General features: G+C 34.3%; 1 protein-coding gene and 1 pseudogene across 1 annotated transcript; both read right to left on the bottom strand.

Moving 5' to 3' along the window:
• Positions 1 to 5,010: 5,010 nt before the first annotated feature.
• On the bottom strand, positions 5,011 to 11,429 carry LOC142608401 (uncharacterized). The gene is made up of 6 exons (XM_075780175.1): positions 11,007 to 11,429; positions 10,671 to 10,882; positions 9,729 to 10,046; positions 9,558 to 9,632; positions 9,303 to 9,377; positions 5,011 to 5,854 (listed from the first exon to the last, which is right to left on the bottom strand). The coding sequence occupies exons 1-6, from the start codon at positions 11,206 to 11,208 to the stop codon at positions 5,303 to 5,305; spliced, it is 1,434 nt and encodes a 477-aa protein (XP_075636290.1). The 5' UTR covers positions 11,209 to 11,429; the 3' UTR covers positions 5,011 to 5,302.
• Positions 11,430 to 14,528: 3,099 nt separating this feature from the next.
• LOC142606266 (exocyst complex component EXO70B1-like) lies at positions 14,529 to 16,368 on the bottom strand (annotated as a pseudogene).
• Positions 16,369 to 25,231: the final 8,863 nt, after the last annotated feature.

The raw sequence follows: 25,231 nt of genomic DNA, 5'->3' as shown, positions 1-25,231 counted from the left end.
TTGTTTGTTAGTTTTTCTATAACTCTTTTTTATACAAGATAGAATTTATACTCTAACCTAATTTAAGTGTATATATGTGTGAAACTTCCTCTTGAAAACTTGAACCCCAACTTTTGTCCCTTACAACCCATAAACACTTATATTTGTGAAGTGACCACTGCACCAAAGGTACACAGTGGTAGTTTTTCTATAACTCTTACTTCACCTTTAATGAGTCGAGTCAACTACATATGCCCTTTTTTTATGTACAAAAAAAGGGAAAAATAAAGTTTTTCATACTTTTTAATGTCTACAGTACTCAAAGCTAAAAATATGGAACAATACATAAATCTTAATTCTAATAATCTTATAGTGCAACAATTCTACAAAATAAGAAAAGAAAATGCATATACATGCTATACATAAAACATAAAATAAAGTTAAATCATATATAAAAAAAAAAATTAAGTATGCATTTGGATTAGTATTTTTGCTAAAAGTTTGTTTGCATAGTTTTTCTTTTTGGATATGTTTGCTTGGCAAAAGTATAGTTGTACTTAACAAAAATTAAGGCTTTAGGAAGTTTTATAGAAGCATATAACCTAAAAAGCTTAAATAAAAGGAGTAATTCAAACTCACGCTATATATATATATATATATATAGAGATAGAGAGAGAGAGAGAGAGAGAGAGAATTTTAAGAATAAAATATAATATGTTAAATAAAAAAGGTAAATAATTAAGAGGGAGTCTAAAATCAAATTACCAAAAAAAAAAAAAACTTCTTAACGTTATTAGTAGTTCTGACAAAGAAAATATATATATTTGAGAATTACACATCAAGTTAACAAGTTATACCTTCTCCAAAAAAAGAAAAAGAAAAAGTAATGCTGTTACTATATAAAAATTTCTTATATGACTTTATATTGTATTTAGAAATCCATTAAAACCGAATCAATAAAAGAAGAAATTTTAAATTTAGAAGAGTCTTAGTGAATGGTTCGTGCTAAGTTGATTTGGCCCGGTTATGTCATAATTAGGTACAGTTCAAACTAATAAACTATAGTGAGTTGTAGAAGTGGTAAAATTAGACACGAGCCGTGAACCCAACATGACACGACACAAAATTAGTTGGTTATAAATTGAGACTTAATAAGTTTATATCATATTCAGGTTAACACAATTGACCCGTTTAATAAACGGGTTGGGTTGATGTTCAACACATAGAACCCGTTTGACTTGTCTGACCTATTTATTAAATAAGATTTTATCAATATATCATTCAAACTTTAGGTATATAAACTTATTAGTTATTGTGATTTATTTTCTTTAACATATTGTGATTGATTAATTGTGATATTGGGATATGTGTTAGTTTTAAATAATTAGTTGTGATACAATTACTCGTTAGTTCTGAATTTTATATTAAAAATATTTACTTGTTTGTTTTTTTTATAATTTTTTTTTTCATTTTGATAAAATCTGATAAACAAATCAACGTAACTGACTCGTTTAATAAATGAGTCGTGTTAGGGTTGAAGAATCTTGACACGTTTAATAAACATGTCGGATTAGTGTTGACCTATATAGTATGATACTTATGAGATGACACGACACAAATCCTACATGTGAACACGAATTGCCAGCCCTAGTGAGTAGAGCCAACACTTAATTAATAAGAGAAAAATTATGTGCTATCCAAATAAAATGATGGACCAATACACACTCGTATAATTGTTTTTTGTTTTTTTTTTTTAGGGGAGCACTCTTAATAATTGTTGGGAAGCTTAATTACCACATGTGGTACTTTAGATTTTAGAACATGCTTTTCTTATCTGAAAAAAAAAAAAAAAAAAAAAAAGAAGCTTTGCGGAACATGTATGCTAGTTATGCGTAGACATACATGTTATACACCCACGCTTATTTATTTGGTATGGACTATGGAGATTGCACTCATATCATTTTATATGAAAATTAATTGTTCCCCTCAAAATTTATTTGAAAAACACTTTGAAATTTTTTTTTCAATCATTAATTGGATTTTTATAATTTTACAAAATTTTAAGAAAAAATTAAAAATTTTGACAATTAACCGCAACACTTAACAAAAGTTGATAGAGAGATTTTAATTAAATAAATTTGAAACTTAAATGATTGAAATAAATAAAAGCAAAAATAGAAAATTGAAATGAATTATAGTAAAATATAGATTGTGAGTTTTGCATTTTAAATTTACTTTTATTATACACTAATCAAAATATTGCATAATTTCTCCATTTTGTTAAGCATATATATTTTGAATAATTATATATATATATATATGTAAAGATACACAGTAACACACATATGCACTATGCAAAAGAGTTAAATAATTAATATTTTATGATAGGTCATGATCATGTTATACCTAAGGTCTGTTTGAATAGTACTTATTTTGCTAAAACTGAGAATTTATTACTGAAAGTACTTTAAATAAAGGTAAAAGTTAGTTGAATAATACAATGGGGCCCATGAATAGTATCAAAAAGTGCAGTAGAGCCCATGAATAGTATCAAAAATAAGCTGAATAGTGAAATAATTTATAATTTTCATTGGTTCCCAAACGCACACCTAATGTAACTCTTTCGCTCTTTTTAACATTATACCACTTAATAACTTTTTATTGTCTTCTCCAAAAAAAAAAAAAAAATTTATTACATTAATATTTGAAAATCCTATTGTTAAATTACAGGTCGTCTTTTTTTTTTTTTAATAGGAGGGTTGTCTTCTTCTTCTTTTTTTAAATGCACACCAAATGTCATTTTATTATTTACTTTATAATCTATATAATAGAATTTATTTCAAGAAAATCAAACTTGATTTATTTAAAAGTTCTATAGCTCTAAATTGCTTTAGTTTTGTTGAGGTCCAAAATATCACAAGCATTGTGTCGAGGCCTAAAATATCACAAGTGTTGAAATCTAAAACTAAAAAGGTCCTCAAAGGAAGGTAAGGTCTAATCCACCAACCAAGGCCCACTTAAAAATGAGTAAGAGGAGGCCCAAACCCATGAATGGGCAAGCTTTGGGCCTTAGAAAAAGAAGGAAAATGAAAAAGGAAGCTCAGCCCAGATTTTGTAAAGAGAGTTTCTTGGGGAGCCCAGAAAAGGACTGGACCAGGATACCTTGGGACTACCAAAACCATGAGATCCTCGGGAAATACAGGAAGGAGTCAGCTGAGATGTGGACAGCTCAGGGGAGCATGCTTATGGACACAAGGAATGAAGACAGGGATGCTCATCAACCGCTTACGGCTCAAAAAAAAGCTAATGGCTTAGGAATCAACACTTTATGAAAAGAAGCTTGGAACCTTGGGGAACGTAGTAAGGTGGACCATGAAGGAAGGTGGTTGGGGTTCTTTCAGCTTGACAGAGAGAAATCTTCCCATTTAGAGAAAATGACAAAAGGTGAAACAACCAAAAAGGTGGTTTTGAAAATGAGCATTTAGAAGCATTGGGAAGAGAGGATGGAACGTCAGCTCTTAGAACTCCCTAAAAGAGAAAGGTCAGCTAGGGACCTTTTGGGGAGAAATCTCAAAAGGAGAATATAGTGAGAAAATAAGGAGCTCTTAAGACCCCCTAAAAGAGGAATGTCAGCTGGGGACTTTGTGGGAGGAAACCTTAAAATGAGAATATAGTGAGAAAATAAGGCAGGGATCAGCCACTAATGTTGCTGACACAACATTGATTTTGGTACCCAGGGCAGCAAAACCCTAGGAAAGTACTATAAAAGGGGGTGAAGCCATCAGCAAAAACCATTTAGCAAAAAAGAATCAAAGCAAAAAGATCATTTGAAAAGCTTTTTTAAATCTCAGAAAAATAGAAAAAGGGAAAAAACTGTGAGGGATCCTGAGACAAATACTAGAGGATACACTTGAATTCAAGGAGATTCAAACCTCACAAGTCTTGGAAGCCTACAAAGAGCTATCTAAGTCTGTGACTTTTGAATTTATTTGAACCTTGTGACACATCCTAGTGAAAAGAATGGTCCATATACTAGAACTTAATATAATGAAATATCATTCTATTTTTCTGAGGATCCATGACGTCTTATCTACCTTTTTTTTTTTTTCTTTACTGTTCCTTACGGTACAATATGTATATATTTTGTATGTATAAATGTATATGTGTCGTAGGAATCATGTTTTGTGAGTAACTTGGTTCGTAATTAGCCCAATACAGCTTATAGTTCCTTACTGTACAATACGTATATGTTTTGTATGAATAAATGTATATGTATTGTAAGAATTATGTTTTGTGCGCAACTTGGTTCGTAATCAGCCCAATGCAACTGTGATGAACCAAGCTCAGTCCACCAAATCACGAGGCCCAAGATCATTGTTTCTACGTGGCCTGGGTACTATCAAAAAAAAACCCACAAGTTTGATACAAAACACATTGATTTTGAGATTTAATTGGTTTCAAACTAAGCTAGTGTGGGAATACAAGAGGAAATCCTAAGAAGGATCAACAAAGAATAATTTAATCAAAATTTATTTACCGCTGAAGTAATATTCACATAAAACTAAAAATCGTGACATGAGTATTCGTCTTAATTGGTTTCAACTTTCAACGAATATATAATGATTTACTAATAATCTTATGCTCTAAATTTAAAAAAAAAAAACTGAAGTCCTCTAAGTAAAAATGCTAACGTAGAAAAAAAGTAAGAACTTTCAAAAAGTAAACGTGGCAATACAAGAGATACCCAATTTATACTGGTAAGGTCAACAAGGTGACTTCCTAGGCTGCACGGAGAGGAAGAGCACAGGGAAAAAACTTCGGTTACAGACTCACAAATGTGGTTTTGGTGACCACAAGATGAAAAAAGACTGCAACACCATGCATGTCTGCATATCATGTAAACAACCCAAAAGTGATCACTTTGAGTGGTTCCCAAAATACATAACTCCCATTTGTAGAGTTTAAGAGAGCTCATAATAGACAGTCTTACTCCCCTTCCTTTATTTTGTTGGAGCGGTTGATTCCCGAAGTGGTGCAAAATAAATTGTAGCTTAACTTTTAACTGATAACACGCCAGTTGGAGGGTTCATCAAAATTAGCTAAAATTTGAAAACAAGAGGTGCATCATATTGGCTTTAATCACCATGGTAAATTACAAATACAAATGACCATAAAACAAGGAAAACTAATAAGGGATGCATCAAGCTCCCTCTCTCTCTCTCTCTCTCTCTTCAAATATGAGAGATACATGGAAGGCCATATAAATGTCGCAGGCATAATTGCTCAAGCTAACACAGCTTTTGAAAGCAGGCAATTTTCAAGCCTATACGTATTTCCCTCTATATTTTGGCTTAGGTTCTTTACTGAGTTTAGAATCACCAGTGGCAGTTAACTGAGGATCTGGACTGAAAACTGCAGAATGAAGATTACCATCTTCTAACCACTTCAGATGGTTTTCCCTGAAATCTATATGTTTTATCCGAGCTGCCTCTGCAATTTCCAGAGTGTAAGGACTTATCTTGACCATGGTCAGTAATACACGGCTATAACGTGAGCTCAATATCTGCTCGGAAGTAGCAATCCGTTTGAAACACGGATGCTCTGGGAAATGGTTTTCTACATGATCATCTTCTCTCAATACAGGGTAAAAGAAAACAAGCCTGCCCCCCATTATAAGCATCCTAGCAGCTAGGTCAAGCAAATCATGGACACACTCGACTAAGCTGTAAGCTCCAGTGGATGGTATGTGGTCTGTCCTCTTGTCATCAGGAACGGTATAAGGGTCCACAGTCCCCTTCAGCAACTTACGTCCACCAGATTTACGTCCCCCAGCACGAACTCCATAAGGAGGATCACAGATTATTGCATCAAATATCTAACAGCAAAGCATATGAATCAGCACAGAGGATGCAGCAAACTGAATGGAAAATAAAATTGTAGAGCTACAAATTCTAAAGTAGGCAATAAGATTCCTGGCAAAAAGGACCATAAAATGCCACCATAAGTCTTACAGTTTCATGTCAAGTCTCATCTTAAACAAGAAGCAGAAAAAAATCAAGTTAAGAAGCTAAATTTGAAAGATAGAGCCGTCAACCCAATGTAATGAAATGAACCTAGTAAGTTCAGATTGTTCAAAACAAACAACTTGAAATTCTTCAATTTCAAAAGGTGAAAAGATTGCAGCAATAATGACAATAGCATGTTCCAAAAAAAAAAAAAAACATCATTGCATATGTCAAAATGATTCACACATCCAGCTACATTCAGGTCACAGGTCATTTGACCTTCCCAAGTCCCAACCATGAGCCCAATAAACCATTCAAAACATGCTCATGAACTTTAACATGCACTCTTAATGCAGATAAGAACCCCACAAATCCATTAGATTAGGGGAAGATAGGATGGTACCCCAGTGTCTACATTGCCACACCAAGGTAGAGGGAACTACATGCCTTCTTCTCTGTCTAGACTTTTAAAATCATAATGCACCCTCAAGCCTTATGGTTTATTCAGCATCAAAATTTAGTTCTAGGTCAACATATTTAGTCATTTTCTTCCCCAAGCATCAGGGTGAAATCCTGTGATAAGTCCATGTGGGTAACTAAAATACAAGATAAAGCTGAATGAGGAATTGATATACTATTTCACAATGAAATGCAAAAAAAAAAAAAAAAAGAGAGGCTAGTAAGCCTTTTTATGAATAATTGGCACACATTGGGTGACCCCTTTTTGATAACTTCCTGTGCTATTATCAGTTTCTTAAAACTGGCTATGGAAAGAGTGAAGAAGCTGCATTTACTGAATCTGGCTAATTTAAACCAAAGCTGTCAATATGAAACATTCTATATAAATCTAAATTCTGTTGGAAAGAAGTAGCCATTCGGGAAGAAACTACCTTCCATGAATCTGGCAGATTGAAATTTGTCCAAACTCCAAATTTCCAATTAAAACTAAGTTAGCTTTCCATGAATCATAAGTTTATCTAAGGCCTCTTAAATAAAAATACAAAAGCTTTACAGACAGGAGAGAAAAGATATTAGTACAAACTAGGACAGTATGGCATGAGGTTTGAATGATACCAAACTGGGACAGTATAGCATGGGTTTTGAGCAATACCCCAGTTGTATCAACACCTCTTGCAGAGCCAGGGAACTGGAATTCAAACCCCACCAGCATCTCCCCCTATTTACCTGGCAAAAAAACTAGGACAGTATAGCACAGTTGAACATCTTAGATTTACCCTATTTGATATATAGGGAACTTCCTATTCTTACCATGGTACATGGTATATTTGTCAAGGGTCACAATCACCATCCCACACGTTACCTCTAATGCCATGCACCACCACATTGGAGCATCATCAGTTTGACATATAATTAAGCAACGCCAGGTGAAATACCCTTAGTTTTTTTAGGTGACCCAGTAGCACTGCCACATCAAGGCATCTTATGATCTTATCAGCTTCCCTAGCATACAGTCTGGAATCTGGATTTACCAAAAATTAAATTAGAACACTCTGCTCCAAGAGGAGGGATGAATTTAATCAAAGGAGAGTATTCAAATAGATAGCCCATGCTTCTGCAAGTTTGGGGCATATCCATTAATTCCATATTTGAATACCTTGCCATGAGTTTAACATTGATTACTCACTCACAGAAAACATTACTATATGATCTCCATATCAAAATGTGACTCTCAACGTCATCCACATATATAGATAGATACTACTAGCCCATTTATCTCTGCCAAAGTCTCATGATCCAAACTGATTTTATTTCCTCATCATTACACCAGGTGCTTCCAACAGAACAGAGAGAAGCAAACATACAACTTTGTTGTAAACTATCTCCTTATTCACTAGAATTACTAGAAAATCTTATTTATCTTCTTGAGCTTGGTCCTTGCACCAAATAATTGAACAATCTATAAATTCAAATTCTTATCTAACATTCTCTTCTTAAATTTTCCTTTTTTTTAGACACAGAATCATTTCCCTACAGATCTGTTACGTTGGATAGGGGAAATTGCCAAATTAAAGTGATAAATCCTAGTGTGCTGATCTGTAAGTGACGTAGCATGAAATTATATCTTCAGAAGGCATGAAGCCAACTTAAATAGGAAGACTTCATCCATGCCCATATTTGCAAATATCACATTAAAACCAGGTCTGAACCCTAATATATGTAACATCAATTGAAGTAAGTCATACATATCAATTACTCATCCAGTAAAAATCAGTGACACCAACGAAAGAAAATGCAATGCTTGATCACCCAGCTCATTCATTTAGAATCCAGCTCATGGCTTAATCTAGTAAAAAATAATAAATCTTAATGCATGGACATAAATGAAGTAACGGTATTATATAGTACATCTAGCCATTATCCTTTTGACAATGATAAACCACTTTATTATCCTCAGCCAGGCCTATATTCAGCCTTAGAATTTTACCCACAGTAATTATTACTAACTAAACAAAACTTACAGTTTTATCAATTTCATTAAATTACTCAAAATCGCACATTCGTTATCCCTTAAATCAGCTATTTCATGGTTTTACCATCAAATCTTCAGAAAAAAAATGAGAAAAAATCATCTTAAAGGAAAGAGCAAATACTGTGATTACACTTCAAAGGAAAAAAAAGGTGGGTGTAATAAATTGTAAATAAACCCTGCCAAACATCAGCATCTATGAAATCACCAAATTGAAACATTTTGAAAGAACTAGCCATTGGGATTCACCAAACAAACTGCTAAAATTTTATCATATTATATACTTTATTAGATGTTGAAAAAGGTTCAATGCACTTTGTCTTTGAGTAGTAAATGTCCATAATCAAAATGACTGCACTGCTATTCAGCAAACCCAACTCATACCATCATCACAGAAAAGGGGAGTGGATGGAGGGCACTTCTCAGCTAGAGTTGGGGCTCCATGGAGAATCACAATGGTAAAATACAAAATATCAAACCACAAGAGAATCAAGTGCTATGCAACTATAGGTCTTCTTGGACCTTTAACATAATGCCATGTCTCATTGCTTTTATCAGTTTGCGATAATCAAAATTAATAATCTATCATAACGTCATTATCAAGAAATAAAAGTTAGTATGCTGATATGTTTCACTCAAATGATAATAAGTATTAAATAATATCATAGGAAAAGCAGTTACAATGAAACAATTCAAAACTCTGAATAGCATAGCATAAATGATAGGTTAAGGACGCATTTTGAATTGAAAAAGAACCGTATAAATTACAAGAAAACAAACAAGGTAATGACTCATATAAAACAGTAAAAAGAAAGTTTGCAAGAAATGACCTCTTTCAATCCAGGGCGCCATGGAGGAAGGTTATTATCTGCCCTCAACAGACCAACTGGCATTGGTAACCCATACTGCAAAAAGAATGGGATTAGCTAGAATTATTGGACTAAAAAGTCTCATTATTGACTTTTAGTCACACCAGGGAGTTTCAACCTACAAATTTCTCCTTTTTAGTTGTCTGTTGATGATAACGGAAAGCATTTTAAAGTACTAAAAGAAGTTCGAAATCCAAAATTGTAAAGCACATATACCTGCTTAAAATTGCTCCAAACATTACAATCAGGGCCTCGCCCATCACGAACTACCCTAATGTCTATGTCTGCACCCTGAACAATTTACATCAGTTCATACTGAAAGAAAAGTATTTACATGCAAATAGTTCAAATGATTCAGAATTCAGAAAAAGAGCAAGAAATACAAACCATTGTCATTGCTCCAAAGTGTGCTGCAGCGACAAGAATGCTACCAGTGCCAACAAATGGGTCATAGACAAGTTTGCCCGGTGTGGCCAATGCTTGGTTGGCCATTAAGAAAGCCATTTCTGCATCCATGGCAGTTGGGCCAAGATAATTGCGGCTTTTTAACTGATACGTTGGCAAAAGGCTCCTATCGGCACCCCCAACTTCCCGACCAAAAAAGATTCTCCTTCCATCAACTGGTGGAAGTCCATTACTGGATCCATAGTCATCAGTTTCCATAACCCAAAACTTATGGTCTGGATTCTTCAAATTAACTTGACCCTGCAGCCTATATAGGTCAGCAAAACCGCTACCAATGACAATTATTAAAACATAGATACATACATGTATAAATATGTATCACACCTTCTCTTTTGAGTTTATAAAGAAACATTAAGGAATTTTATTTTTGCAAAAAGACATCTACTTTTTCTTTTTCAATCTAAGCAAAATGCAAGAGGTCAAGCCTTGGCGCAATGGCAACTGGCAAGTGCCTTCCACCAAAAGCAACCAGTCGTGAGTTTGAGTTCGGCAATCAGCCTTTCCAAAACAAATTGGGGATTAGGGTCCATTTGGTTAGGCCTTTTAGGAGCCCACAAGAGCGTTTTTAAAACCCAAAACTCCATTTTGTAACAGCAAATCCTTATAGCTTTTTTTACAAAAGTTCATTTTAAACCCAAAACACCGTTTTGCAACAGCTTATCCAAACGCACCCTAAAGCTGCCTACCATGACCTCTCACAGACCCATCAATAATATAGTGAATAACTCATGAACTACAAGGAATGAAATACGCGTACAATGACGGAAAATTCAACTATGTGATGCAGGGTTGAGCCTATCCTAAAACTCGAAAACTAAAATCACAAAAAAAAAACAACAATGAACAGGAGCATTAACATATTACCTTGAAAGGAATGTAGGTAAATCTTTGAATTCGATCATTTTGGTCTTGGAAGCTAATGACTTTCCCAAAGCTATCAACAGTAATTTTGAAAGTGGTTCCAGGCTCCAAATATGGCAACTTCCTCTCATCTGGATAGCTCCGTATACACTCTTCCAATTCTTCATAGCTACTCCCTTCTCCCCAAATTTCATACATGCCCTTCACAAGTATACCTACAATTTACCAAACCCCAACAAGGTAAAATGGAGTAATTGTAAAAGCATATTGAAAATAGTAGAACAAAAACAAAAACAAAGACAAAGACAAAGACATAGTTAAGGGGTGGGTGATGAGTACTTCGATTGGCGATGTTACGAGCGACATCCTCGGAAGGGAGGTCGACGTAATGGAAAGGAGAGTCAGGGTGGTGATGAAGCGGAAGCCTCCACTCCAACGAAGACCACTTGTCGTTGTCGTCTAAGAAGAGTTGTGCTAGAGATTCGACCTCTGCTTTTCTGTAATCTAACAATCTGTGGAAGAACATACACAGATACCACATTTTAAAAAAAAAAATTTATTTGGCTTGCTGTTTTGCTAATGCTACTAGCTACAACTACAACTACAACTACAACTACAAGTCGGCCAGGTTCAGGTTCAGGTTCAGAGGGAAAACGAAAAGTCGAAAACCCAAACAAAACCCTTGGGCTGGCTTGGCTTGGCTTGGGGTGTGTTTGTAGTTTGCACTTTGCAGTGCACTATTGGGGTTCTGGAGTGCTCAATGAAACGACACCGTTCATTGAGAATTATATAATTTCCTTTGTTAACCTTTTTTTTTCTAAAAAAAAAAAAAAAAATCAAATAGGTTTTTTTATTTATTTTTTAAAAGTAGTATTTTTGGGGATTATTAATAACAAAATTGATTAATTTATGATGAATTTTATTACAATTTTTTTTAAGCTGGCAAAATAGTACTCATAACTCATAAGTCATGCTTAATTAATGCAATATCAATAAAATGAATTTTATGGCATGCTTTTGTGTTAATAATAATAATATCAACATGGATTTGGATGATTGAAATAATTGCATAGTGCAATTATGCAACTATAAGATCTTTTTTTTTTTTTTTGAGAAACCTGCAACTATAAGATCTTTGTAAGGCATATTGCTATTCTTTTTAGTTTTTTCTGCTTCCAATAAAGATTGGAGTTTATTATAAAAAATTAATAAAAAAATATGTAAAAGTATAATGTAAAAATTAAAAATGTTAAAAGTTATTGATTGACCATAAACAAGTTTGCCCGGTGTGGTGCTTGGTTGGCCATTAAGAAAGCCATTTCTGCATCCGTGAGGGCTAAAGATAAGTGCAGCTTTTTAACTAATATGTTGGCAAAATCAACGCCCCCCAATTCTCCTAGTTCAGTCCATTCAAACCACTTCGATTCACTTCAACCTATTCAATTTATTTTGATTTACTTTGGTCTTGTTCAGTCCATTCAGTCCACTTCAATCCTATTAGGCCCATTTCAGTCCACCTCAGTCTTGTTGGGTCCATTCGCTACTTCAGTCCTAGAGATGTGTTTGTAGTCCTAGAGATGTGTTTCTGGAGGGGAATTAGTAGGCGAGTGGCTGAACAAAACGATACCATGCCCAAAGAATTATTTCCCTTTTTCTTTTTTTTTTTTCTTTTTTTCCTCTTTCAAATATGAATTTTAAAACAAAATATTTTTAAACGGGCAAAATAGCACTCATATGGTCATATAAAATATTATTTATTTATAATTTAATTAATGCAATATAAATAACATATTGTGGGGACTCGAGGACCAAAGATAAGAAGCACCGTTGTATCCTTCAAGGGAGATTGACCATCTTGCAGCTTGATATTTCACTCTGGCTTGAATACATGATGAATTTTCAGAGCGATTATCCTTCAGAAGCATCCATATATTCCCATTTCTATTTTCAGATGCATCTCATAAATCTGAAACCAACCCACCTTAATTTAATTGATTAGTGTCAGTAAGGTCTAGAAGGTGGACTACTCACATGTAATTGCTATGAACTATGAGAGTGCATTGGAAAAAGTTCTCCAAAGATATGCCTTCTTCCTTAGTAGAAACGTGTGGAACTTTGTTTGAAGCAAGTTGAAGTTTATTAGCCACGTCAAAATCAGTTTTAGGTGTGAAGCCAATTGTCTGGGCCCTGTCCTTTTCTGGGCAAAACCTTGGGGGAATTGAAGGAAAAATCATGGAAAACTCTTAAAATTTTTCAGCAATACTATGGGGATTTTAGGCAACTTATTGATATACTTAGAAATGATTGATAAATTTGTAAGCAAATATTTCTTAGAAAATCCGTTTTTAAAAAAAGAAAAAGAAAACAGACATTGCTTGAAGGTTGTCAAAATCGGGATTCTACGTAGAATTGTGGGAAGTAGGTGAGATCGTAGATCATAGGATCAGATCGTGCATCATAAGATCTTACATTATTTGAAAAAAAAAAACAAAAAATACACATTAGTATGTTAAATAATCACATAAATTATATATTCATTGATATAATTACCATACATCACTATATCCATTTGTAAGCATCATTTAAAAATGCCAAAAATCTCAAAACATGACACTATTGGAATATTTTTTATTTGGGTCCAACTGACACTCTTTATACATTTGAGTGAAAAAACTTGGTTTATTAGGATTTTATTTTTCATTTAAGTCCAATTGAGCTTTCTGTCAAGTTAAAAAACATTATAAGAAATAAAGGTCGTTTGGGATTGTCAGAATCGTGTGATCCTACCGATCCTGAACAATTGCAAAGATCCTTGAAAGATCCAGATCGTTTTGGACAGGTGAGATCGTAAAATCGTAGGATCCAGATCGGGATTTTGACAACCATATACTTCTTCACCTTTGTCTCTTCATATTTTATTAAATAGTTTAGCTTCTTTAATTGTTGCATGAGGTTTATCCTATGTTTTCCAGTACCAATTCATTTTATTTTATCAAGAATTCTATTTAATTGAAGGCAACTTATACGTTGACATTCTCTGCCTGCAAGGAGAGTTTCATGAGACTATTGATTATAATTTGGCTAATCATATCTGCTAGCTAGGTGTCATTGTATATATATTTGAATTTGAATATGAGCAGTCTATAATTGCAAAATCAAATTCATATATTTGAATTCACAATGATATAGATTGACTTTTAATTAATTTCCATAAAATTGTATGATATGATAACAGTGACATTTTAAAGTTCTAAAACTTAGATTCTGGTAGTTGATCTCAACAGTACCTGTTTTGCTTCATACAGCTTAGAAATCTCAACAAGTTCTATGTGGTTTTGATACTCATTCTTCTTCCTAGCTACTTCCCTGCCAATGATTCTCTCATTTGCTCCGAACATTGAACTGGAGTCCACTCTGCTTCCATACCCCACTAAAAAAGAAAGGAAAAGAAAGTGTAGGAAAGTAATTAATTAAAAGCAAAACTGCAATATTGGTCCCTGAAGTTTACCATGTGTGCGTAATTGGTCTCTTGAGCATAATTAGTCCCTTAAGTTTTAAAACTGAATTGTATTGGTCATTTTACTAACTGCTATTAACGGTGTTACTTACGTGGCTAACGGAACAATAATTTGGCTTTGGCATTATTTAATGACATTAAATATTTTTAATTAAAAAAAAAAAATTCCACAAATTGAAAAAGCATTGACTTGATTAAAAACAAATTTGATATTTGTTTAACTTAAGGCATGACGGAGAGAGAGAAGGGGAAGAGAGATTGACAGCCACATGCCTAGCCGCCGGTGGAAACCAAATCCCTAGCTGCCGCCGGTGGAGACCAAATCCCTAGGTGCCACCGATGGAGAACAAAATAAATACTTTCTATCTGTTGTAAAACCCACAACGAGAGAGAATGGGAGAGAGGAGGTGAGCATTTGAAGGTGGGTTACCTTCATTTCCGGCCACCACGACCTTGAAACAAGTCGCTAATCCGAGCCTCCACTTCTTCCACACCATACTTAATAAGTCTATCCGCATTCTTTCCTAGTTCAGGTACATTCTTAAATAGCCCAATAAAGTTGCCATACGCAGGCAACAATATCTTAGTTACCGAGATTCTCAACTCCTCCCTCATCTGATCATCAAAAATGGCCCAACTAGTTTGAACTTTACATATCTCCTCAAAGTAAACATTAAACAATTTAAATTTCTCTTTCAATGTCTTTGAGGCCGCATTAGGAGCTAACGAGCTACTGTCTACTTTCAATGCTCCTAAAACCTTATTCCACGAGCTTCTCTGGTAGTTCAAGTAGCATTGCCACACCTTGGCATTGTGTTTTCTAATCCAATCTTCTCCTAATAAGGCGCCCAATTCACTATCCTTTACTTTCTAAACTATGTACCTCCCATTATTCATCATGAAAACAGAGGACAAAGCAGAGTCCTTGTAAATCTTCGACTTTGCCTCCAAATTACCCTCCAATAGCTCCATAATCCAATCCATTTGAACTGACAACGAAGAAGACGAAGAGGATGACACTCCTTTTGATGGAACCACATTCTCGTCGAAGACTTGTTCGAGGGTTTGGTAAGATCGACAAGCGACTCTGAGATAATTCATCACGTATCGAGTTATTGGAAGGAGACCGCCGCCTGGTACAGCGGCCTTAACCGGGTCCCGACGGATCAAATTCTCTAATTCCATGAAAATCCCTCTAATCGCTTCACCTAACCTCTTCCAAATCGTTATAGCTTCGTTCCTTAAAACCACACAGTACTGATCGGAAAACATAGACTCGAATTCTGGCATTAAATCTCTCAGAGTCTCGAACACGTCAAGGATTTTGAATAACCGCTCCGGCTTTCGATAGCAACAGCATCGGCAAATTTCAAGAGCTGAATCGTCGATCCTCTACAGACCTACATGAAAGAGAGATTGGAAGCGGAGGAGAAGCCGAAGAAGACGCGATCGTAGAGTCGACGCTCGCTAGGGAAGGAATTCGAAGAGAGACATTAGCAGCTTTGATCCAGCATTGGATCTCGTCCTCGAGGTCCTGCCATGGCATTTTGTGAACTTCCTCAATGCTCAGCTTCTTCAACCCTAGCCTTGACAAGTTCTCCTCGAGAAACTCACGCCTGAAGCTACTGTACACATGTGAACACTCCTTGCCTTAAGTTAAACAAATATCAGAGGTACGTGGAAATTATTTTTAAAAAAATTTTTAATTAAAAACATTCCAAGTCATTAAAAAAATGCCAAATCATTGTTCCATTAGCCACGTAAGTAACACCGTTAATAGCAGTTAGTAAAAGGACCAATACAACTCAGTTTTAAAACTTAAGGGACTAATTGTGCTCGCTTCAAACTTGAGGGAACAATTACACACACAAGGTAAACTTTAGGGACCAATAGTGTAGTTTCGCCTTGATTAAACTACTGACAGAACTCTATACATTGTATTTCTATTCTTTTAGTTGATTTGCTTTTCTTCCTTCCTTTCAGGAGATAAAAACATGAATGCTTACAAAGCTTTCTGCTTCCCAAGATAGATAACGTACTAGGGGTTTTAACCTGATGAATGACTGCAAGAAGGGTGAGCTTATCTCCAGGCGAAAGTGATAGGCCATGCAGTGCCCGCCCAATTGCGCTTGAACTAACTTCTCTTGATGCATCCTGAATCACCACCACCCTCTGTGCTTCCATGGAAATAGTTAATCGTTTCGAAACTCTTTACTTGAGTTACAATTATTTTTGTCAAATTTAGAGAGGAAAAGAAAACAAATGCAGTATAAAAAGATTGATATTCATACTATTGTAGTACATACAGCCTACAGCAAGAGGACACAGGAGTCATCATCATCGGTTGAAGTATTAGACAATCTTTCTATTTTCACTTTTTGGTATTAGATTTTTGAAGTGTAAGCAATGTGTGGAAAATGGGCAACCATAGAAAATTAAAACTTTTAGTAAGTTTACAAAAGGTTAAAGAAAAATTGAAAATAGAACTGAAACTTGCTTAGCTAAATGCCTTTAAAGATTAAAGTTGAACAGGTCAAGTATAAAATGAATATACGAGAATACGAAGAGTGGTGATTCCAGGAGAACATCAATGAAGTTCCAAGCGCATATGGTATATCCGAAAGGAATGAGATGATGGGTTTTAAGGTTGTAGGTTTGTAGCCATTGTTAAAACCAAAGCTGAGCATCTTCTTCATTCTTCATAAAAATCATTGTCTTATCCTATTCATGTTACTATATACAACTGCAAGACAGCTAGAGAATAGAGACACAGAGTTTGGCTAATTCTGATGGAAGAAACAAAGTTTTCTTGAGGGAGTTCCTATTTTTAAATAGAATAAGTCAAGAAGAATCCTCGACAATTGCTCATGCTATCTAACAAAAAAAGTGACACTGGATTCTATCTCCGCTTGAAAATGGAGGATTTCGGTTCAAGATTCTATCTCCGCTTGAAAATGGAAGAGGAGTCATCATCTCGATATAGATGTTGCTTTTTGTTAGCTTTCGTCCGTAGTGACTCATATGTATGTCAAATGCTAGTATCGATAATTGGAATCGATTTTTTTAAAAAAAAAATAGTATTTATGTATATGTATTTCTAAACCAAGCTAAAAAAAATCATTCGTGCTCATAGATCAATTTGGGTGCTTAGATTTAGACTTGTTTATTATTAGCTCATGATGATTACCGAAATATTAACACATTCAGATGCAATGTGTATTTGCATCTAAATGTGTTAATCCTAAAACGGTACATCGACATTAACCCGTATTGGCATATTTCGTTTCTTTTGCTAAATTGAAATGGTATTTGGTATGATATTAACTCTCTTTTTCCTAAGTTTTTCCTAAGTTTGCATCTAAATGTGTTAATCCTAAAACGGTACATCGACATTAACCAATATTGGCATATTTCGTTTCTTTTGCTAAATTGAAATGGTCTTTGGTATGATATTAACTCTCTTTTTCCTAAGTTTGTACCTTAACTTTAAACTAACCATCTAGTTAAGTTAGACCCATGTGTAAGGGTCAAAATAGTGATTCATAGATCTGTAATTAGGGTCATTATAACCCTAGAGCTAGTGGCATACTTTGGGACTCATGTGTAATAACAGGCCTATACTAGGAGAGGGTTTGGATACAGCTGAAACGCGCACGTCTGCGTTTCAGCTTTTTTTTTTTTTGCTGGGATGCGCACCGTTCACTATTCATTGGCCATAAATAGTGAATTTAGGCCAATGAACAGTGATTTTAGGCGTGAACAGTGTTTTTTACACATTAAAAAATTATTTTGCTACATTGTTTTTCAGTTTTCAGTTTCAATTTTTAGTTTTCAGCTGTATCTAAACGGACCCTAGGTAACAAGTGTAGTAGCATTCACGGGTCGCCCCTTGGAGCGCCCACAACCACAACAATAGATATTCCATGATTGGTGGACACTCCATCTCTCACCCTCAAAACATGCAAACCTCACTAGGGGATTGGTTCATATTTCAATAATGACAATTTACACCCTTAAAACCTTTATATTTAACTTAAAAATAAATATGCATTAGAAATGCAATTGGTCTTGTCATGCTAGAATTACACTACTTTTATTTCAGCTTTTTAAAGGAAGTTATTTTATACGATTTTTTTTTCCAATATATTCTGTTGATTTGATTTCAACTTAAGGAATGACAGAGAGACAATACATACACTTTCTTAGCCAGGTTGTGTTACCATCATTGCTAATCTAGTGTTTCATGAATGTACCAAACACATAAAAATTGATTGTCACTAGTAACTGACATTTAAACTCGAAAGTCTATAATCTGCTATTGGTTGCTTCTGGTTATCATGTTGCTATTTGTTGTTAGTCTCTTTTTGGGACTTGTGGTTGAATCTCAAGTCTTTTGGCTTGTGTGAATTGGATTTGGCTTATCTCTCTAGTTTTTTTTTTTTTTTTTAATTGGAATCTCCTTTTGTTTTAATGAAAGACTGTCACGTCATCTGCTAACAAAAAAAAAGATGAAGATTAAAACCTATTACCACTTATCATTATATATTTAAAACAAAAAGACATGTCTAGTTAAAAAAGTATTGGAGGTAAGTCAAACCCGTGTGAACTTTGTAATTGTGTATTTCAATAAAATTTTGCTTGATTATCAAAAAAATAAATAAAATTAAGAGGGTATAATCAAGGCTATGCATGTTTCTAGTTGTCATCAAGTTGCAGATATACTTACTAATAAATGACTTGGTCTTCCATTATTTTCAAAGCTTATGCTTAAGATGTGATTGCTAAACATATTCTCTTCATCAACTTATACTAATTCAAATTAGTGAACCTATTGCTACTTCAGCAAGCGTCATTTTGAGGGGGAGTGTTAAGTAAAAGAAAGAAAAACAGTAAGCTACAAGTCGTGTTCTGCATTAAACACAACAACAGCAACTTCGCATAAGTAGAGATTCATGTGAATGGCACAAGATCACTTTTAGGATACGTTTAGTTCGATATGCCCTTGATCTTATGCACATTATGAAGATGTGACATTAAGATTTTTGGTTTATTTTATTTTTTCTAACATTATCATAATTTAAAATTATAAAATATATCACATCATTTTAATCTCATTAACTTCCTAATCAATGTAATGTTGTATTCTTGTATTTAGCCAATATTGTATTACTTCCTTGTGATAGTTGAAAGGGTTTTGCAGTAATAGTTGAAATTAAGGAGGTCATAGATTTTGATGTTGATAAAGAGATTAGGTAATTAGGGCATCAGTTTTTTAGTTAAGAATGTTAGATTTTTTTAGTTAAGATGCAGGGACGGAGCTAGGACTTGAAGTTAAGGGGGGCAAAAGTATAAACAAAAAAAAATTGAAATTCTAAATAAATATTCATTTTATAAACCATCAACAAAGAAAAATACACAAAATTATTATTTTTTAAAATATTACAATGCAATTATTTATGAAAATAAGACATTAAATTTTTCCCAATATTAGTAGTTGGTAATGTTGCACCACTATTATTAGCTTCTAAATCATTTAAAGTTTTTATTTTGAAAAAATTAAACATGACAGTGGATTTTTTCATAATTTATAAATAAAATATAATTTAAAATAATCATGTTATTATAAGGTCAATAATCTATAATCATTTCACACAATAAACAAATAACATGCACACAAGTAGTCAACAAACAACCAACAAATTTTAAAGTGGTAAATAATCTCTTATTTACCTGAAAAAAAAAATTCAAAAGACACTAATAGACAACAACACTACCAAACAAAACTACAAATCTACACTAAAGTGCACAGAACGGCATTGTGTTGTTTTACATAGTTTACAGTTGTTAATCCCTAGACTAGAGACAAGACACCACCTGACCACCCTTTATTATATATATATATAACTTTGGCCTTATTATAGATTGAAAGAAAAAGATTAAAGATGGAGTCAAGTCAGAGTCTACCTCTCTCTCTCTTTGACTCTATGTTTCTAGTCTGTTCTTCTATTTTCGGATGAGTCTCTCAGCTCTGCTTCTCTTTCAATTTTCTTCACAACACTTGTCAACACAAATGATTAAAACTAAGTTAAACAACCAACTAACCAAGCATTATAGAATCATATATCAGAGAGGGATAAAATGTTACCGGGTTTGGGGCCTTTGGGCGGTCCGATTGCTGTGGTGGACTAGTGGTGGCCGATGATGTCAGGCATGGTGCACTGTTCTGCCTTTGCTTTTGCTGCAGTGCCGCTGCCCAAGTCCTCAGTTTTGAGGTCTTCTGCCGTAAGTTAGGTTTTAGGTTTTTTTTTTTTTTTGGTAGTAGCTTAGAAATCCCCTGTTTTTCCCTTTTATTATATAGTGTGTCTTGCCTTAAGTTGGCTTAGAAATCCCCTTCTAGTTAGAATTTTTTTTTGCTTGTGTTTATTTGTTTTGGGCAGATGTCTAGGCTTAATTTTTTTTGTTGAGTTAATATTTATAGCTTTTAAAAATATCAATAATATTGTTGAGGGGGTAAATAGCAATTTTATTGAAACAGATTGCTAAAAATAATAGATTACATATATAGTAAAAAAAAAAAATTTAAAAATCTAGGGGGGGCGACTGCCCCCCCAGGTCCAACAATAGCTCCGTCCCTGTTAAGATGGACTTCCATTAGTTGGATTTTTAGTTTGTGAAAAACAGGATGTACTAAAGGTTTTTTTTTTTTTTTTTTCTTAACAATTGTTATATAGATAGCTTACGATAACATCAAAAAATAGTTCATGAATTTTGTAACTCTTAAAGGTTTAGAACAAAAAATATTTAAAAATTATAAATACATTTATAACTATAATTAAGAGGCATGAGTAAATTTGGTTAACTCAAAGAGGCATTAGTAACTTTCCATCTAATGTTCATTGTCAGTAAATGAAAATAAATTGTAAGTTATATTTATCATCAAAACCCCAGTATATAACACTCACCATTGTGACTCCACCTAAAACACAACCTCCTCCTACTTTGTTGTTACAATACATTCATTTCTTTTGTTATAGTCTTGTAACACGAAGAACTCCAATAGTGATGGCATTTAAGTGCTTCATCTTAGCTTTATTCATTACAATATCTATATTTAGTATTGATGTTACCCTTGCAACTCGCCATCTTTTCCAATCTTCTCAACCCAATATACCAAACTTGCTAGTCATACCCACATTGCCTAAACCAACACTACCACCTTTGCCTTCACTACTGCCAACTTTGCCAAAGCCAACGCTATCACCTTTACCTTCATTGACAACATTGCCAAAGCCAACGCCACCTTCTTTTCTGCCTCCATTGCCAAGCTTGTCAAAGCCAACATTACCACCTTTGCGACCTCCATTGCCAACATTGTCAAAGCCAACACTACCAACTTTGCTGCCTCCATTGACAAAGTTCCCAACATTGCCACCTTTGTTGCCACCATTGCCAATGTTTCCAAAGCCAACGATACCACATTTGCTTCCTCCATTGTCAACGTTGCCAAAGCCAACGCTACCACCATTGCCCACATTTCCGTCTATCCTCACTATTCCAATTCTACCAAAACCAACATTGTGAACCATTCCCTCAATCCCGCAAACCCTAATTACTACAAAGGTCTAGTCTAAATATCCACAATAATTTAGTTAAATTACAAGGTTTACAATACTATAAAATTAAAGAAAAAACTATTGTGTAGGATGGTGGTACAATTGCGTTACAAAATTGAGGGCCTCTTCCTTTTTTAGCATCTCAAATGTTATGTGAGGATTTAATTGTGATGTGATATTTGTTTTATCGCGAATTATTATGTTCATCTTGTAGTTTGATTTTATGTTATCATACTTAATAATCTATGTTCATAATAATCTTTTAAATTTTCGGTTGGAATTTCTCCTAATTTGTTGCCGTTATTATTAGAGAAATGAGAATGATGCTTATCCATCAAAATTTGTCTATTAACCTTGGCTTATCAAAAGGCTACCAAGATTAAGGATTTGAAGGCCAAAATAAGGGGGCAATTAAGAAAAAATATATAAAGTAAGTAAGTAACAAATTTAGACAATAACATCAAAAGGCTATCACCACCACTAAAGAACTAGGTCATAGGGTACAATTTTGATAAAAATTACTCATCACAAACTCCCATGATGCACAACAAAATATTACGCAATTTTGATAAAAATTACTCATCACAAACTCCCTTAAGCACAACAAACTATTACGCAAATGGTGGTACATATATAAGCATCATAAATTATATATAATTTATTTATTTATTTATTTTCATTATCAAAATCAAAACTAAAAAAAGAGCTTAAAGATTTCAGGATCAATAGGCTTCATTCAAGTAGTTGCGTTATCTTATGCTGATATAAGCTCATAGTTTCCTTTATTTTCAAAAAATAAGGTAGTCTCATCAATACAAAACAATGTTGAGCTAGCTCTTAATAATATATACAATATGATGTGGCCAATGCCATATATATATATATATATATAAAATTGTTGGATACACAAAATGGTGACACGTGCCCCTTTATCAAAGCCTATAACAATGACATGTGTGAAAACATTTAATAATTATTGTTAGGTTCTAAAAATTTAGAACAATTGGCAAATCGTGAACACGAACTTGTTTAGATATAGATCTTAGAGTCTATAGGTATTATTAGACAATGCTCAAGGTGATTCAAGTCAAGATTTAAGAACAAGCAAGCTGTAGAAAAGAGAATTTGAAATTTGCCTAGTTCGACCGATCAAGAGACAGGCTCGACCGATCGAAACACGTATCTACAAAATTCTATTTTAGCTCAAACTCTACTTAATCGTATTGGGTTTCAAGTAAAACACTTCTAGTATATAAAGGAAACCTAAGCATGTTTTTATAAGGCTTTTTAGAGAGAGAAGAGTGTGCCTCTTTTGTAGATCTAAGGTTTTGTACCCAAAAGCTCTCTAATGTCTTCTACCGGTGTTATTCCTTGAAAAATCTCAAAATCCGGTGTTGTAGAAGTTCTGCCTTCTCTAGTCATCAAAGGTACTGATGATCTAAACTTTCAAGGGTGGTCTTGGAGTCACAAACAGGAGAGTTTGTGTTTTTTATCACAAGTGTGGATGCTTGTGTTGCAAAGGCCTAATAGAGAAGGAATCCGTGGATTCAGAGCTTACATGTGGTCGTGTCAGTAAGTTCTACATGTGGTAGCAATAGGATGTTAGTGGTCTAAGTCTTATTGTAAAATTCGATTTTCTATAGTGGATTTACTTTTTACCTTGAGGATAGCTAGGTTAAATCCTCCCCAGGTTTTTTACCGGTTTGATTTTTCTGGGTCATCATATTGTTTTGTTATTTATTTTTCCACTACTTTGCATGATATGATTGTTTTGTTTAATCTAGATGATAGGCCAAAAATGGACCCCTTGTGATGGATTAATTAGCTAAATTTAATTAATTAATCAAATTAACATACAATGTACGTGGTAGCACAAACAAATCACCAAATAACTAAATGACACGGTAATTTGTATACAAATAGGGAAAACCTCTGAGGCAAAAACCCTACCGGGTGATTTTAAGATCACCACTCCTGAGAATCCACTATTATCAAAACAAGCGGTTACAAGTAAAGGAATTCCAGTACCTTATTCCAACCTACAGTTGAACCCTTACCCCAATACCCAATTGGACAATCTCTCATTTTCAATGCACGGCTCCCAGTACGTGACTAAATAATCGATGCGCGGATCCTAGTACGCGACTTGATCACCAACTTGAGAAGGATCTTGGCTGCAAGTTATTATGTTCATCAACCAATGAAGATCATGAAGTTACTTGGTCACAAAACCCTAGGGCAAAACAGAGCAGCTTTTTGAAGATGAACTAGGGCAAATATTGTCTCCGGTCACAATTTGCATGAACAAGACTTTGCTCAATACTCGCACAATCCTAGACAGCCCTTAAAATAATCCTTATATATGTTTAGGGTTGTGAGAAAAGAAAGCCTAAATACATACTCACGGATTGGATGAAAAACAGCTCTGAAAAACTGAGTTTCATAAACCTCGATAGATAGCCATCTATCGAGCTAGCTGTTGAGCCATGGGCTTTAGCAGCTTTTAAACCTTGATAGATACTAGTTGTCGAGCTAGTTGTTGAGATTTAAATTCAGCACTTTCTTACTTGATTCTTGGACACACTTGCATGGCTTCAATACTTGGACTTGAACTCTTGTTCCTTGAAGTATTAAACACATCCTAGATCTACCAAATTACAAGTAAAGTGCATTTTGTTAAAGGATTAGCCAATATATAAAATGTTGACATATGTTTCCTAACATAAAATCACATATGTCCTAACACTATATCTGAATAATAAACCTAAGTATTCATTTGGCTAAATAACTAAGTTAAACAACTTATATTTAAGGGGTCTAATAACGTACAATTATCAAACTTAATAATAAATACATTTTTAAAAAAATTGAAAAGGAAAAGTACGGCCACACCTTTAATATTAAAAAAGGTATGAGGTGAAGAATTTGACCAATAAAAAAGCCAAAATTAAACGACTTATTTGAATCTCCCTAGCTACAATGTTGATCATCTTGCCTAGGTTTCAAGAGAGAGGCTGGAGGAATTTAAGGTTGTCCTCCCACTGAAACCTCCCCAATTTCTAAAGCCTAGTTTTGCAAGGAGGCCTCCGCCAAATGAGATGTTTAAGATAAACTTCGATAGTGCTGTTTTCTGAAATGAGAACAAGAGTGGTATCAAGGTCGTCATCTAAAATCAAGCTGGTCTTGTTATTGCATCTCTCTATCAACAACTTCCATGTGTATATCAAGCTCTAAAATTGAAGCTTTGGCAACGGCTCGTGCTTTTGAGTTTGGGTCAGAAATTGGAGTTGCCATGCTGTTCTAGAGGGAGACTCGGAGCTGGTCATGACAGCTTTGCTAGAAGAAGGAGTGTCCTTAGCCTCAATTGATCATTAATTAAGGATGTTGTTCACCTTTCTACTTCGTTTTCTAAATTGTTATGCTCTTATAGACAT

The sequence above is a fragment of the Castanea sativa genome, chromosome 8 (assembly GCF_040712315.1).
Source record: "Castanea sativa cultivar Marrone di Chiusa Pesio chromosome 8, ASM4071231v1".
NCBI classification, from domain to species: domain Eukaryota; kingdom Viridiplantae; phylum Streptophyta; class Magnoliopsida; order Fagales; family Fagaceae; genus Castanea; species Castanea sativa.
Note: the sequence above shows the minus strand (reverse complement) of the source record. Positions and strands in the feature narration are given on the sequence as shown.

What these genes read in the sequence shown, in the direction of transcription:
- LOC142608401 (XM_075780175.1), bottom strand. Translation starts at nt 11,208, where the DNA reads ATGTGGTATCTGTGTATGTTCTTCCACAGATTGTTAGATTACAGAAAA. An exon ending in TCGTAACATCGCCAATCGAA is followed by an intron (nt 10,883 to 11,006) that starts GTACTCATCACC and finishes GGTAAATTGTAG; the next exon opens with GTATACTTGTGAAGGGCATG. An exon ending in ACTTTGGAGCAATGACAATG is followed by an intron (nt 9,633 to 9,728) that starts GTTTGTATTTCT and finishes TAAATTGTTCAG; the next exon opens with GGTGCAGACATAGACATTAG.